The 14,501-nt window shown below is 40.0% G+C and overlaps 1 protein-coding gene across 1 annotated transcript; it reads left to right on the top strand.

The window, feature by feature from the left end:
- The first annotated feature begins 4,218 nt into the window (after window positions 1-4,218).
- LMOD2 (leiomodin 2) lies at window positions 4,219-13,388 on the top strand. The gene is made up of 3 exons (XM_044997562.1): window positions 4,219-4,491; window positions 11,053-12,423; window positions 13,296-13,388. Exons 1-3 carry the CDS (start codon window positions 4,219-4,221, stop codon window positions 13,320-13,322), a joined length of 1,671 nt encoding a protein of 556 aa, XP_044853497.1. The 3' UTR covers window positions 13,323-13,388.
- The last annotated feature ends 1,113 nt before the right edge of the window (window positions 13,389-14,501 follow it).

The raw sequence follows: 14,501 nt of genomic DNA, 5'->3' as shown, positions 1-14,501 counted from the left end.
GGCATCACCCTTTTCCAGTTTTGTAAACTTCTATTCCTAGCACTAGACTGCCACAAGGTATTCAACATTAAAGTTGTAACATTATTGTGTGTCACTGGTCCAGGGCTTCATCTTGCCCACCCTGGGCCTCAGCCAGGAGTGATATTGAGGGGTGGGGGATGGAAATCCACAGTTTGGGGAGAAGAAGGAAATACTTTTCTGGAAGGTCGTTTTTAAAAATTGGCTGCTGTTTGCATCTGCTCAGGATGTGAAATGGCAGAATTAGTCTCAAGGAGCTAGATAAGTGGGCAGTTGAGGTTGTCAAAGGTGCATAATAAAGTCATTTTTATATCCTTACCAGACAGTTTTGAGAGAGAGAGAGGGAGAGAGAGAGAGGTGTGTGTGTGTGTGTCAGAGTCAGAGTGTTGACAGTTCCTATTTTATTTGAATCTTGGTGTGTCTCTCTGGTCTTGTCAATTAGATTGCAAACTCCTCAGGGCAGACTGTCTCTTACTATGTGTTTGTATACTGCCTAGAACAGTGGGGCCCCAATGCTGATTATTAGGCTCTGAAGGAGCTATCACAATACAAAATAATAAACTATATAGTTAGCCAGACTTTGGTCACCACTGTGGCCCCATTGTGCCACTCCCACAGTATATGGGGTCTATAACTGTCCAGAGAAGAATTCCTCCATTATAGTAGCTGCAGAAGACCAATGTTTGCTACTGTGGTAATCATCCTCACAGTCTCCAGTATAGGGGCCATTCCAGAGTCAGGACAGTGTGTTACAGGTATGAGGGGGAAGAGCTGTAGCACTTAACCCATAAAGAACTATGGGAAGGCCGCCATAAGTGAAAGGAGATTCTTAAAGACACCTTGGGAGTCTCCTCCTCTTGGTCTGTGCCTTCTGTTCTGCACCTTTCAGGAGCCCAAACACAGAATCTACTCCCAAATAAGAGCTGGTCAAAAACTGGAATTTCCATCCCACAGGATAGTCTAAGATTTTGAATTTTTCTGTGAAATAAAATGCTCCAAAAATATTTTGTTTGAACCTCATCAAAACATTTTGTTTTGACTTTATCATATTAATAATATAATAAATATAATTATAATTGAAACAATAATAGAAAAAGTTGATAATTTCCTGTTGAAATTTTTTGACAAAATCAATACATTCCCAGTGTTTCAATTTAGTCAGATCAGTATTTTCCGACAGAAAATTTGTCCATCAGAAATTTTTTGCTCAGCTCTGCCCAGAATGTTTGTTGTAAAAATTCTGTACATTATATATAAATTACATTGTGCTGCTATGTCACAAACTCAAATGGTAGCAAGTAGGTTAGCATCTTAATATACTGAAGGAATAAACTGAGAATTCTGACAGATATATTGAGCAGAAATTGCATTTCATCCACTCTACCATCAAAGCCATAACTCCTGAACACAAAAGTTAAAAGAATAAACAATACATATTATTTCTTTCATTTTTTCATATATTTCCAAGGTTTGGGCTAGGTGTAATATATGCTAATCGCAGTTTGTCATCTTAACAAAAGAAAAATATGCACAACTACCATTGTGCCAAAGTATCATCTGGACACATTTGACACAAGTTTTGTTTTCTTCGCAGTAGCTCAAGCTGCAATGATGGCACCTAGCTCTATAACAGACAACAAACATGAGTGGCACATTGTTTTCAGGTTATGGTAAGAGTTAGCAAGCATAAGCAATCTGAACACACTTATGTAGGGCCCTACCAAATTTGCGGCCATGAAAAACATGTCATGGACCATGAAATCTGGTCTTTTGTGCGCTTTTATCCTATACTATAAAAATTTCATGAGGGAGACCAGCACTTCTCAAACTGGGGGTCCTGACCCATAAGGGAGTTGCGGGGGTGGGAGGTGTCACAAGGTTATTTTAGGGGAGGTCACAGTGTAGCCACCCTTCTGCAATTCCTTCAGAGCTGGGTGACCGGAGAGCAGCGGCTGCTGACTGAGGGCCCAGCTCTGCTGGCAGCAACGCAGAAATAAGGATGGCAATGCCATACTTTGCCATCCTTACTTCTGTGCTGCTGCCGGCAGTGGCACTGCCTTCAGAGCTGGGCTCCCAGCCAGCATCTGCCGGTCTCCAGCCGCTCAGCTCTGAAGGCAGCACCACCGCCAGCAGCAGCACAGAAGTAAGGGTACCAATACCGTGAACCCCTCCTAAAATAACCTTGTGACCCTCCCACAATTCCTTTTTGGGTCAGGACCCCTAAAACTACAACACTGTGAAATTTCAGATTTAAATAGCTGAAATCATGAAATTTACAATTATCAAAATCCTCTGACCGCGAAATTGACCAAAATTGACCATGAATTTGGTAGGGCCCTACACATATGTCATTTGATTACACGACAATCCAAGTGCATTACTTTAGTCACCTGGCTTTGCTAGGTACTTCAAACTTTTACATTAATACTTTATGCATTGATTAATTTTGTATTCCCCAGCTTTGATCCCACTTCTGTAGGATACTAAACTATATGAAAATTCAGATGAAAACAACTGAAATAAATAAAAAAATTAAAATCATAAGAGGAACATTAGGTTTTGTTAACCAAATCTGTATATGAACAGCATGCGGCTACATCTCCTCTGCCCAGTGCCACTGAAGAATCAATCCACAAATAGATATAGAATATCCTGATGAACGTCACAGATTTAGTCTTAGACACCATTCTAAAAAGAACCAAACAAACAGTGATGGTACTGAACAAAACCAGTGGTCCCAAACCACCTCCTCTTCCACTTGCACTGAATATACTCTTAAAACTCTATGAGATAAAAAGGACTTGGTATGAGTGTGTATATGGAGACACTGTGTATTTTTATTGACTTGATCCTGACTTATTCTGCTAAACCAATCTTTCTCCTGGTTATGGACAAGGGCACAGGCTTGAAGAAGACCAGACAGTGCTGGGCTAAATGTCTGAGAACAGCGGCTCTGGTTTAAGCATTCAATATCTTTCACTTTTAATAGAAAAATGTGATATATCATGTATTATTTAAACAATACCATATGATTGTGTATTTATAGCCCGTGTTACAGTGCCTACATATGAAGGGGCAGAGGAAGGTCGAATGTGCAGCTTTCACACTGTATTTTCTTTCTGTTGGGTGCCAAAGTGTGCAAAAGTAATAGCACATTGACATAGTTTTTTGCATTAATTTATGGCTATGATATTGTCCCATCTCCTTAGGATTAAGAAAAGGAACGCATAACAGGAGTTAAGGGGCACTTACCCCTGGAAGAGAAGGAGATGCAGCCAGTTGCAAAATGGCCATTATAGATTTATAGCTGCTTGGTTCTGTCAAGGTTAAAGCTGTGATAGTGTTACATTGCGGACTTTAGAGCCCAGTTCCACACTAAGGCCTTGTGAAATCCAATTAACATGAGTGGCTCATTGTAATCGTTAATTTTAAATAAATCATATTGACTTCAAATAAACTTGTCATTCTAATTCTCCCTCATTCTAATTCTCCCTCAGATCATTTTTCAAAATTGAAATAAAAATAAATAGCCCACTTGTATGGTCAGTTAGGAGCTATGTACAACACCCGGGGTGGTGCTTTCCATAAACTCTGGAATGCTGACCTGGTTGGCTTCACATTACATTACTGCTGATTACAAAGTCTTCACAAAGCCTTGGCCTGATAACATTATAGATCCCCCAAATAACCATGAAAATGAGTGGAACTTCCCTTAACAGCTGGGCAGTTGTTTTATTCCCCACCCCCACTAGCAACTCAGAATTAAAGTGCATTTTTATTGTTCCCTTTCCATTGTTGCTTGAGAACAAAGTCAGTGTAATTATTTTGTTTGTTTGCTTGTTTTATTTCCTGCCATTCCCCTCTGCCCTGCTAAGTACATGGGTTAATACACTCTCCTGCTCTCAGGCTACACTAAATATGGTAATGGTCAGTGTGTCAATAATCCCCCTGTTTAAGGGACCTGCAAACACTAGTGATGTGACAATCTATCTGTCCAAATGTCTAGCTGACGTCTGATGCTTAAAACAGAGCATGCTTTCATCCCTTCATGCATTGTCGTAACTCCCATGACGACTCTTAAAAGGGTGCCTCAGCTAGTCAGGGAAACAGTTGCCGACCAAAAGCGATACAGCCTACTTGATTCAGCTTTCTTGAATGCCTAATTATTTCAACTTTCTATCGGCCTGACCAAACGGGACCATGTCTACCTTTGGCTACAGAAGAGAGCTTAGTAAATACGAATCCATTGATGAAGATGAACTCCTTGCTTCTCTAACTGACGAGGAGCTAAAGGAGCTGGAGAGGGAGCTCGAAGATATTGAGCCCGACCGTAACCTTCCAGTGGGGCAAAGACAAAAGAATCTAACAGAGAAAACTCCTACAGGAACTTTCAGCAGGGAAGCGTTGATGGCCTATTGGGAAAAAGAGACCAGAAAACTCCTAGAAAAAGAAAGGTTGGGGGCATGCGAAAAGGTAGGATTTCAGAGCATTCACTGTGCCCTGGAAATATTCCGGCTCACTCTTCAATGACTTTCCATCACTTACCTTTATTTTCTTCTGATCTACTACAACATTTTAAAGAAAAGCCCTAGTGACAATCTTTTGCTAGAGTGCTGTAAATTGGCAAAGGAGATTTTTGTTTTGGGTCTTGCAGTGCCTTAAAAGCTCTTTTGGGGGAAAAAAATCCTAGAAAAGGAATTGGCATTAGTGGTTAAAATAAGTCATAATATAGCAATGATTAAAGTGATTTTACACAATTAGGCACAAATTGCTGTGTGCTTCTAGCCAGCCACATAAGTTGTTAGGTAAGTTACCTTTTGGGGGGGGTGGGGAGGGGGAAGGCTAGTAGACTGCTTTTTCCTCTTGGGAAATAAATAAATAATCAATATCGCTTTTTGAGGAGCAATAGACTGAAAGAATGATCAACAGGAAGAGAATTCTGAATTTTTAGCAGAGGAGAGGTTGGGCAAAAACGTGCAGCAGAACCCAGATTTTTGTGTGGTGTAACTCAGCATAGCTCCATTGCGGTCAATGGAATTATGCTGATTTACACCAGCTGAGAATCTGGCCCAATATCTGATGATTTCAATGGCACACTGTGTGCTGTCTTATCAGAACACAGCTGGAGGAATTTATAAGCATAGAGGCCTGGAGTTGGTATTCAGTCAATCAACATATTAATAGAGTACTCATCATGCAATCTGTCCCAGGGAGCTCTATATAAATAGTAACAATAGATGCTGGTTGCTGAGAGCAGTATAACTCAGTAATAATAATTAAGGGCTTGATTCTGTAAGATACTCAGCACCCTCAATTTTCATTGACTTCGGTGTGTGTTGAGGCCACCCAGCACTTTGCAGAAACTGCTCTCAGGATTAAGCACTATAAAAGGCAACTTTTTTTTTAACACCTGCACTATAACTTTCAAAGCACAGCATGGAATTTTAGCTGTGTGAATGCCAATGATTTTGCAGCTAAAGTTCCATACTGAGCTCTGGTGATTAAGGACCTGACTCTGCCACACTTGCTCACAGGGAGTAGTATGCTGTTCGACAAGTAGTCTCATTGATTTCCGGATTAAGGGTATGTCTACACTGCAAAAAAAAAAAAAAGGTGTGTTTTTAACGCAGCTTAGCTAATCCATGCTAACTAACTTGGGTTAAAGTAGAATTGAAGACACAGCAACTTGGCTTTTAATTTGAGTGAGCAGCTCAAGTTAAAGCCTAGAGGGCAGCATGGATTTGAACTCAAACGGCTAACCCGAGTTAAAAGCCAAGTCACTGTGTGTCTTCACTGCTATTTTAAGCTGAGTTAGCTAGTGAGAAGTATCAGAGGGGTAGCCGTCTTAGGAGTCTTTGCTGCTCTTAGCTAGTGAGAGTTAGCTGACCCAAGTTAAGGACCTTTTTTTGCAAGGAGACATGCCCTCAGGGTGGCAGAATGGGACACATAAGTCAGTTACGGTTAAAGATGCTAACACTCTGGATCTACAGACTACAAAGGGTTTACACCCGGGATGAGTTGGACCATCTTTGCATAATGAATATACTGTTATCTTACAATCGGGGAAGACTAACTGGGCACAGGATTTGACTGCATATAGTGTCTGTTATACTGGTTGTAATGTCTGTGTAGGCAAATACAACCACCATTATACACTAAGCACTAGCTCCCAGAGCCTTAGACATCAGAACCTATTTTGCTGAGATATGGACATCTGGACAGGACAGCAGAGTTAGCCACTTACTTTTTTCAACTGCATCTTTAACTTACATCCAGGCAGGAATAAGAAATGGCCAGAGAAGTCCTAGTTTTGGTGTCTTGTCCATAAAGCATGATTTCTGACTTGGCAGCAACCTTCATCCCAAATGGCAATATTGGGTTAGCATTTGGTATAAGCCTAGGCTGTAATATATCAGTAAAACCCACACTCTTTGCTATGGAGGTGAGAGAGCTACAAAATGTATCCATAAACGTCCACATCCTGCCAGCTGATGTCAGCGGAATCTGCGGGTGAAATCTTCCCCACACTGAAGGTAACAACAAAACTCTCATTGATTTCAGTGAGGTGAGGATTTCGCCCTAGATGTATGTAGCAAGTGTGCACGGGGATATAATCTGATCAAGATGAGCGAGAGCAAGCCACTGAAGAATTTAAAAAGAGAGAAGTAGCAATTTTAAACTTACTGCTAATGCTAACAGCTGGTTATGAAATTGAAGGATGGATATAATATGAAAGAGAATTGAATCCCTCCCCACTTCAAACACAATTCTGGCAGGGTTGGGTTTTTTTACACTAATCTTCTAAAGTCACTGTAGAATATTACCAATCAGTCACAATTAGTACATTACAAAGTTCAAGTCATGAATAGGCGCTCAGAGACCATGCTGAAGAGTGTGCTATAAATGTCTAGATAGATATATGTGTAGGAATCAAAGGGGATGTTCTGTGCAGCAGGCATATTCTCAACTTTTAAACTTATCTGTACTGAAATTATAGATATAGGTCCTGATCCTGTAATGAGCTCTATTGAGGCAGTGGCATTGAAGTCAATGGATTTTGGGGGGTGGGAAGTGGCCTGCCTGCACAGAGTTCATTTTAGGATCAGCTCAATCCTGCAAATTCTACATGTTTTGAGCTCCCAGTGAATCACACAGAGCATTTGTAAGATTGGGCAAATGGTTTGTTACCCTGATGCCTTTTGTACCTCCACAGTCAAGCTTCTGTAAGCACGATAATGATGATAACCCTATTTAGTATGTGTCCTGCCACAGAAATCGGCTCAAGATTATGAGATAGCATGCAAGGTGTGTGTCAATACTGCAGGGATATATATACACGTCATTAACCACACTTTGTTTAAATTGAATTAGCAGTTTTGTGGGGATTTAAACACTGATGGTTGGGGCGTTGCCATGTTAGTAACTTTTTTGCATGACTCCTGTCAAAGGCAAAACCAGCATCTCTGTAAGTATGTTGCATGGACCCAATCCTTATGAGATATTTTATAAGGATTAACATATTTAACTTAATAAAGCAGCACATGCAGAGCCTCTGTTTTTCACCCAGAATTTTACTAAAAATTCAATATTATGGATTTATAGGATTTATTAGATTATTTACATGGATTTATTAGAGTAGAGCTCGTGAGATCGAGGGATTTAAGGTCAATTGTATGCCAAGGACCAGCACAAGGCCTTTGCAGCACTTCATTGCCTCTTAAGCTGTCAAAATGGAGTTGAAATGAGACCTTAGTGGTGCATAGGCATGGAGCTGGCCCTGTGCACTCGACAACTAGCCCCAATTCTGGGAATACCACTGAACTTCATAGATTCACAGATTCATAGATTATAGGACTGGAAGGGACCTCGAGAGATCATCGAGTCCAGTCCCCTGCCCTCATGGCAGGACCAAATACTGTCTAGACCATCCCTGATAGACATTTATCTAACCTACTCTTAAATATCTCCAGAGATGGAGATTCCACAACCTCCCTAGGCAATTTATTCCAGTGTTTAACCACCCTGACAGTTAGGAATTTTTTCCTAATGTCCAACCTAAACCTCCCTTGCTGCAGTTTAAGCCCATTGCTTCTTGTTCTATCCTTAGAGGCTAAGATGAACAAGTTTTCTCCCTCCTCCTGATGACACCCTTTTAGATACCTGAAAACTGCTATCATGTCCCCTCTCAGTCTTCTCTTTTCCAAACTAAACAAACCCAATTCTTTCAGCCTTCCTTCATAGGTCATGTTCTCTAGACCTTTAATCATTCTTGTTGCTCTTCTCTGGACCCTCTCCAATTTCTCCACATCTTTCTTGAAATGCAGTGCCCAGAACTGGACACAATACTCCAGTTGAGGCCTACCCAGCGCAGAGTAGAGCGAAAGAATGACTTCTCGTGTCTTGCTCACAACACACCTGTTAATGCATCCCAGAATCACGTTTGTTTTTTTGCAACAGCATCACACTGTTGACTCATATTTAGCTTGTGGTCCACTATAACCCCTAGATCCCTTTCTGCCGTACTCCTTCCTAGACAGTTTCTTCCCATTCTGTAGGTATGAAACTGATTGTTCCTTCCTAAGTGGAGCACTTTGCATTTGTCTTTATTAAACTTCATCTGGTTTACCTCAGACCATTTCTCCAGATCATTTTGAATTATGACCCTGTCCTCCAAAGCAGTTGCAATCCCTCCCAGTTTGGTATCATCTGCAAACTTAATAAGCATACTTTCTATGCCAACATCTAAGTCGTTGATGAAGATATTGAACAGAGCCGGTCCCAAAACAGACCCCTGCGGAACCCCACTTGTTATACCTTTCCAGCAGGATTGGGAACCATTAATAACTACTCTCTGAGTATGGTTATCCAGCCAGTTATGTATCCACCTTATGGTAGCCCCATCTAAACTGTATTTGCCTAGTTTATCGATAAGAATATCATGCGAGACCGTATCAAAAGCCTTACAAAAGTCTAGGTATACCACATCCACTGCTTCTCCCTTATCCACAAGACTCATTATCCTATCAGATTGGTTTGACACGATTTGTTCTTTATAAATCCATGCTGGCTATTCCTTATCACCTTACCACCTTTCAAGTGTTTGCAGATGATTTCCTTAACTACTTGCTCCATTATCTTCCCTGGCACAGAAGTTAAACTAACTGGTCTGTAGTTTCCTGGGTTGTTTTTATTTCCCTTTTTATAGATGGGCACTATATTTGCCCTTTTCCAGTCTTCTGGAATCTCTCCCATCTCCCATGATTTTCCAAAGATAATAGCTAGAGGCTCAGATACCTCCTCTATTAGCTCCTTGAGTATACTAGGATGCATTTCATCAGGCCCTGATGACTTGCAGGCATCTAACTTTTCTAAGTGATTTTTTAACTTGTTCTTTTTTTATTTTATCTTCTAAACCTACCCTCTTTGGGACAGTTTGTATGTAGGTCTGAATTTGGCATGTCAGTCCCATCGCAACTTTGAACTTATTAAAGTATTAAAGTGATGCTAGCATAACGTTATGGAGCATATTTTCAAACTGCCTGTAAGTGTGCACGCCCAAAATTGTCCATCCAGAATCTTGGGTGGACAGCTATTGTAATTCACTTTTTTTTTGCTCAAATTTTCATGTGAAAATGGTATTTGTGTGTGAAATTAGGCAGCCATTTAACTGATTTGAATGCATATATAGCATTTGTGCATGGAAGTCTGAGTTTTGGGACATGCAATAATTTGGGTACCTAAACTCCATGTTATTAAACAGGAGCATGTCATTTTGCACGTAAAAAATGTAGCTGATGGGTTGTGGCCACTCTGAAAAACATAGTACTATAAAAAGAACAGACTACTTGTGGCACCTTAGAGACTAACAAATTTATTTGAGCATAAGCTTTCGTGGGCTACAGCCCACTTCATTGGATGCATGTAGTGGAAAATAAGTAGGAAGATATATATATATATATGTGTCCATTTATTCTTTTACGTAGAGACTGTCCAGTTTGGCCAATGTACATAGCAGAGGGGCATTGCTGGTACATGATGGCATATATCACATTGGTAGATATGCCAGTAGATCTCCCTGGTCATTGGATTACAGACCTAAAAGTCACAATATTATAACAACAAAACTTCAAAAACAGACTCTAATGAGAGACTGCTGAATTGGAATTAATTTGCAAATTGGACACCATCAAATTAGGCTTGAATAAAGACTGGGAGTGGATGGGCCATTACACAAAGTAAAACTATTTCCCCATGCTTATTTCCCCCCCCCACACACACAGTTCCTCACATCTCCTTGTCAATTGCTGGAAATGGGCCATTTTCATTACCACTACAAACAATTCTGTTTCTCACCTGCTGATAATAGCTCGTCTTAACTGATCATTCTCCGTATAGTGTGTATGGTAACACCCATTGTTTCATGTTCTCTGTGTGTGTATATATATCTTCCTACTGTATTTTCCACTACATGCATCCGATGAAGTGGGCTGTAGCCCACGAAAGCTTATGCTCAAATACATTTGTTAGTCTCTAAGGTGCCACAAGTACTCCTGTTCTTTTTGCGGATACAGACTAACAAGGCTGCTACTCTGAAACCTGTCATAGTACTATAAGTCTGTCTGAGTGAAACCCACATAAGCATGGAAATTCAGATAGGGCAAATCCATCTGACATTCCATTGTGAATATATCAACTAATGGGTAATTTTATGTATATCTGTGTTGCAGTGTCATGGGCCCGAATTTCCACTGGTGTAGATCAACATAGCTTCTTTGACTTCAGTAGACTAAGCCAATTGATGCCAAGGATTTGGCCTCTAGAGAAAGGGGAGGAAATTAAAAAAAAAAAAAAAAGAATATTAAATCAGATGAGATTTTTTTCAGTTCTCTTAAATTTCCATGCTTCTGTCAGTTTATTTTAAACCTTTAATATTAATTTCATATAGTTTAAGTATAATTGCTGTTGGGGAAAATCAAAGTAAAGCTTAATATTTTTGCTATCATGTTTAATGCCGACACCTACATTCCTGTTCAGGATTCACAGCAAGAAGATGATAATTCGGAAGACACTGAGGAAGAATATTTCACAGGAACTAACAGTGAAATTTCCGAGGAGGCATACACTGAAGAGGAGGAGGAGGAGGAAGAAGAAAAAGAGGAAGCAGAAGGAAAAGAAGAAGAAGAAGAAGGAGAAGAAAGTGATGAAGATGACTCAGAACAAAAGGAAAATGCTGCCGTTTGTGAAAGGACTGTGACTTGTGAAAGTGACAGGAGTTCTGACCACTCGAAACGCAAGAAATGCAACATCCAGAAGGAAAATGAAAATGTCATCAATGGCGATGGTGGCAAAGACACAGAAGACATGAGCTTTAAAACGGGTGCCATCCACCCTTGTGGAAACCCAACAGTTATTGAGGATGCTTTGGAAAAAGTTAGGAACAATGACCCTGACACCACTGAAGTCAACTTAAATAACATTGAAAACATCACCATACAGATGCTTACACATTTTGCGCAAGCTCTCAAGAACAACACAGTGGTTAAGATGTTCAATCTAGCCAATACTCGTGCTGATGATAGTGCGGCAATTGCTATTGCTGGGATGTTAAAAGTGAATCAGTATATAATGAGTCTGAACATTGATTCAAATTTTATCACAGGCAAAGGGATATTGGCCATTATGAGAGCTTTGCAGCATAACAAGGTTTTAACAGAACTACGATTCCACAACCAACGGCATATCATGGGCAGTCAGGTTGAAATGGACATAGCTAAACTGTTGAAAGACAATACCACGCTGGTGAAGCTAGGGTACCACTTTGAGCTTGCTGGACCAAGAATGAGCATGACAAGTATCCTCACAAGAAACATGGATAAAAAAAGGCAAAAACGTATGCAGGAGCAAAAACAGCAAGAGTCTGGTTGTGATGGAGCAATCAATCCAAAGACCAAAGCCTTGCAGAAAGGAACTCCTGGGTCCTCACCTTACGCATCGCCTAAGAGCTCACCTTGGTCCTCTCCAAAACTCCCTAAGAAAGCTCAGCCTGTCAAAATTCAGCCTCCAGCTCCGCCTTCACCTCCTCCTCCCCCTCCCCCACCACCTCCACCACCTCCCCCCATTGTTCCAGAGAAAAAGGCGCCAACAAGGAATATAGCTGAAGTCATCAAACAACAGGAGAGCTCCAAGAATGCCTTACAAAATGGACACAAAAAGAAAAAAAGCAAAAAAACCAAAAAGCATGAGAATAGCATATTGAAAGAAATTAAAAATTCCTTAAGATCAGTCTCAGACAAGAAACCAGAAGAAGGATCGCGACCCTCTACCCGACCCTCCACCCCACAAATGTCTCTTCATGATAGCCTTATGGAAGCAATTCGGGGAAGCAGCATAAAACAGTTAAAACAGGTAAGTAAGGACCACATTTAAATAACTGATTATGGCTCAAATATGGCATAATCCAAAACATGCATTCTGAATTTTAAAGCATAGATATTTAATACAAGATTACACTTTGATAAATATCAGCATAAGTACATATTTGGGAGCAGTTTTACATTTGAACCTGCTTTCATGGCTATGCTTTCCATTTTAATTTGACCTCAGTTTTGACAGAACCCAGGGTGCTGACAGAACCCACGTTCAGACTTCTTAGGGCTTGAGAGTCTCAGTAGAGAGTTGCTGTAGAAGTGAGTAAAGCAAGCAATGAGCCAGAGGTGAAATTTTGCCACCTCCCAGCTAAACTAGTCTTTTTCAGCAAAGTCTTCTCTTCAGAATTGAGTTGTGAAATGGGCTTGATTTCTTGCTCAAGGAAATAAAACACCTCAATCTGACACCTTTTAAAATAGCATTACGCTATGGAGGAAGGGATGGGAATGGCTGCATGGGCCGTGGGATTGGCTAGCTGTCCCGAGTACGTACCTAGGGTTTCAGATGGGATTGTACTTGTGTTGGCTCCTGCCACTCATGCAGCCATAGCTACTCTGCTATTTTTAGTGTGCTAGTTCAATGAAAGTTAGCATGAGTATGTCTTCCTGAGAGAGAAATTACACCTCCAGCTCCAATGTAAATGTACCCTAGTCTTCTTCACAGAGTGAATGAATGTACTTCTAAATATGTTTAATGGCATCCATGTACTATGGCGACAAGCACCTTAGAAACGCATGTAAATCACTATCATATTATTTAAGCACAATATACATATCGGGACAGACTACGCTGCTGCTGCTCTTCCAGCCAGTATTGTAAATGTAATGAGAAACCCTCCCACTATCTTGTAGGTGGAAGTTCCAGAAGCTCTTCGATGAAAGCATGGAATATAGAAGAACCAAAGCTCTACAGTGGTGAAGAGAAGGTTACTGAGTTGTTCAATGATGGTAAATAGACTATATTGTGAGCTGCTTCCAAAGGGCACTCTTAGAATTGAATTATTTTATTTTATTTTTAAAGAGATAGACCTATTAAACATTAACCAGCGCTTTAAGAATGCATAAGCCTTTTAATCTGTAAATATGGAAATAAACATCTTTTTTTATTTAATGAGATTTCTATTGGAGAAATAGCAGTTTATTTAGATATTCTTTTCAATATCTGAGTGATTGCACATCACTGGACATGTTCTTTACATTGAGATGTAATTGTTTAGTGATCTGTGTTTTTTTTCTTTTTTCATGAATTTACAATAAATGTGGTTTGAAGTTTTTAAGCAACCAAAATGATTTTAGTCCTGGGTTTCTGTGAGTACAAATCGGGCAGATGTTCATGTACAGATGTTAAACATCCAGTTACTGAGGTGAAGAGGTTGGTATAAATGCCTAGAGGTCTTTTTTTTTTTTTTCAGAATTGCTTAGCGCACACAGCATCCGTTGACTTCAGTAGGATGTGCAGGTGCTCAGCACCTTTGAAAATCCAGACATAGTTAGATTGATTAAATAATGCATTGAAACTCTTAGTCAAGAGCATAGGAGCCATTAAAAAAGGCAAACAAGATTCTTATTTAAAATATCAATGGGAATCTAATATATAATAAAAGAAGTGATTGGGCAACAAAATGGCAAATGAAATTTAATGTGGATAAATTTAAAGTAATGCACATTGGAAAAAATAACCCCAACTATACATACAATATGATGGGGGCTAATTTAGCTACAACGAGTCAGGAAAAAGATCTTGGAGTCATCGTGGACAGTTCTCTGAAGATGTCCAAGCAGTGTGCAGAGGTGGTCAAAAAAGCAAACAGGATGTTAAGAATCATTAAAAAGGGGATAGAGAATAAGACTGAGAATATATTATTGCCCTTATATAAATCCATGGTACGCCCACATCTTGAATACTGTGTACAGATGTGATCTCCTCACATCAAAAAAGATATACAGGCACTAGAAAAGGTTCAGAAAAGGGCAACTAAAATGATTAGGGGTTTGGAGAGGGTCCCATATGAGGAAAGATTAAAGAGGCTAGGACTCTTCAGCTTGGAAAAGAGGAGA

The sequence above is a fragment of the Mauremys mutica genome, chromosome 1 (assembly GCF_020497125.1).
Source record: "Mauremys mutica isolate MM-2020 ecotype Southern chromosome 1, ASM2049712v1, whole genome shotgun sequence".
NCBI classification, from domain to species: domain Eukaryota; kingdom Metazoa; phylum Chordata; order Testudines; family Geoemydidae; genus Mauremys; species Mauremys mutica.
The sequence above is the reverse complement of the archived record's forward strand: the minus strand, read 5'-3'. Positions and strand labels throughout refer to the sequence as shown.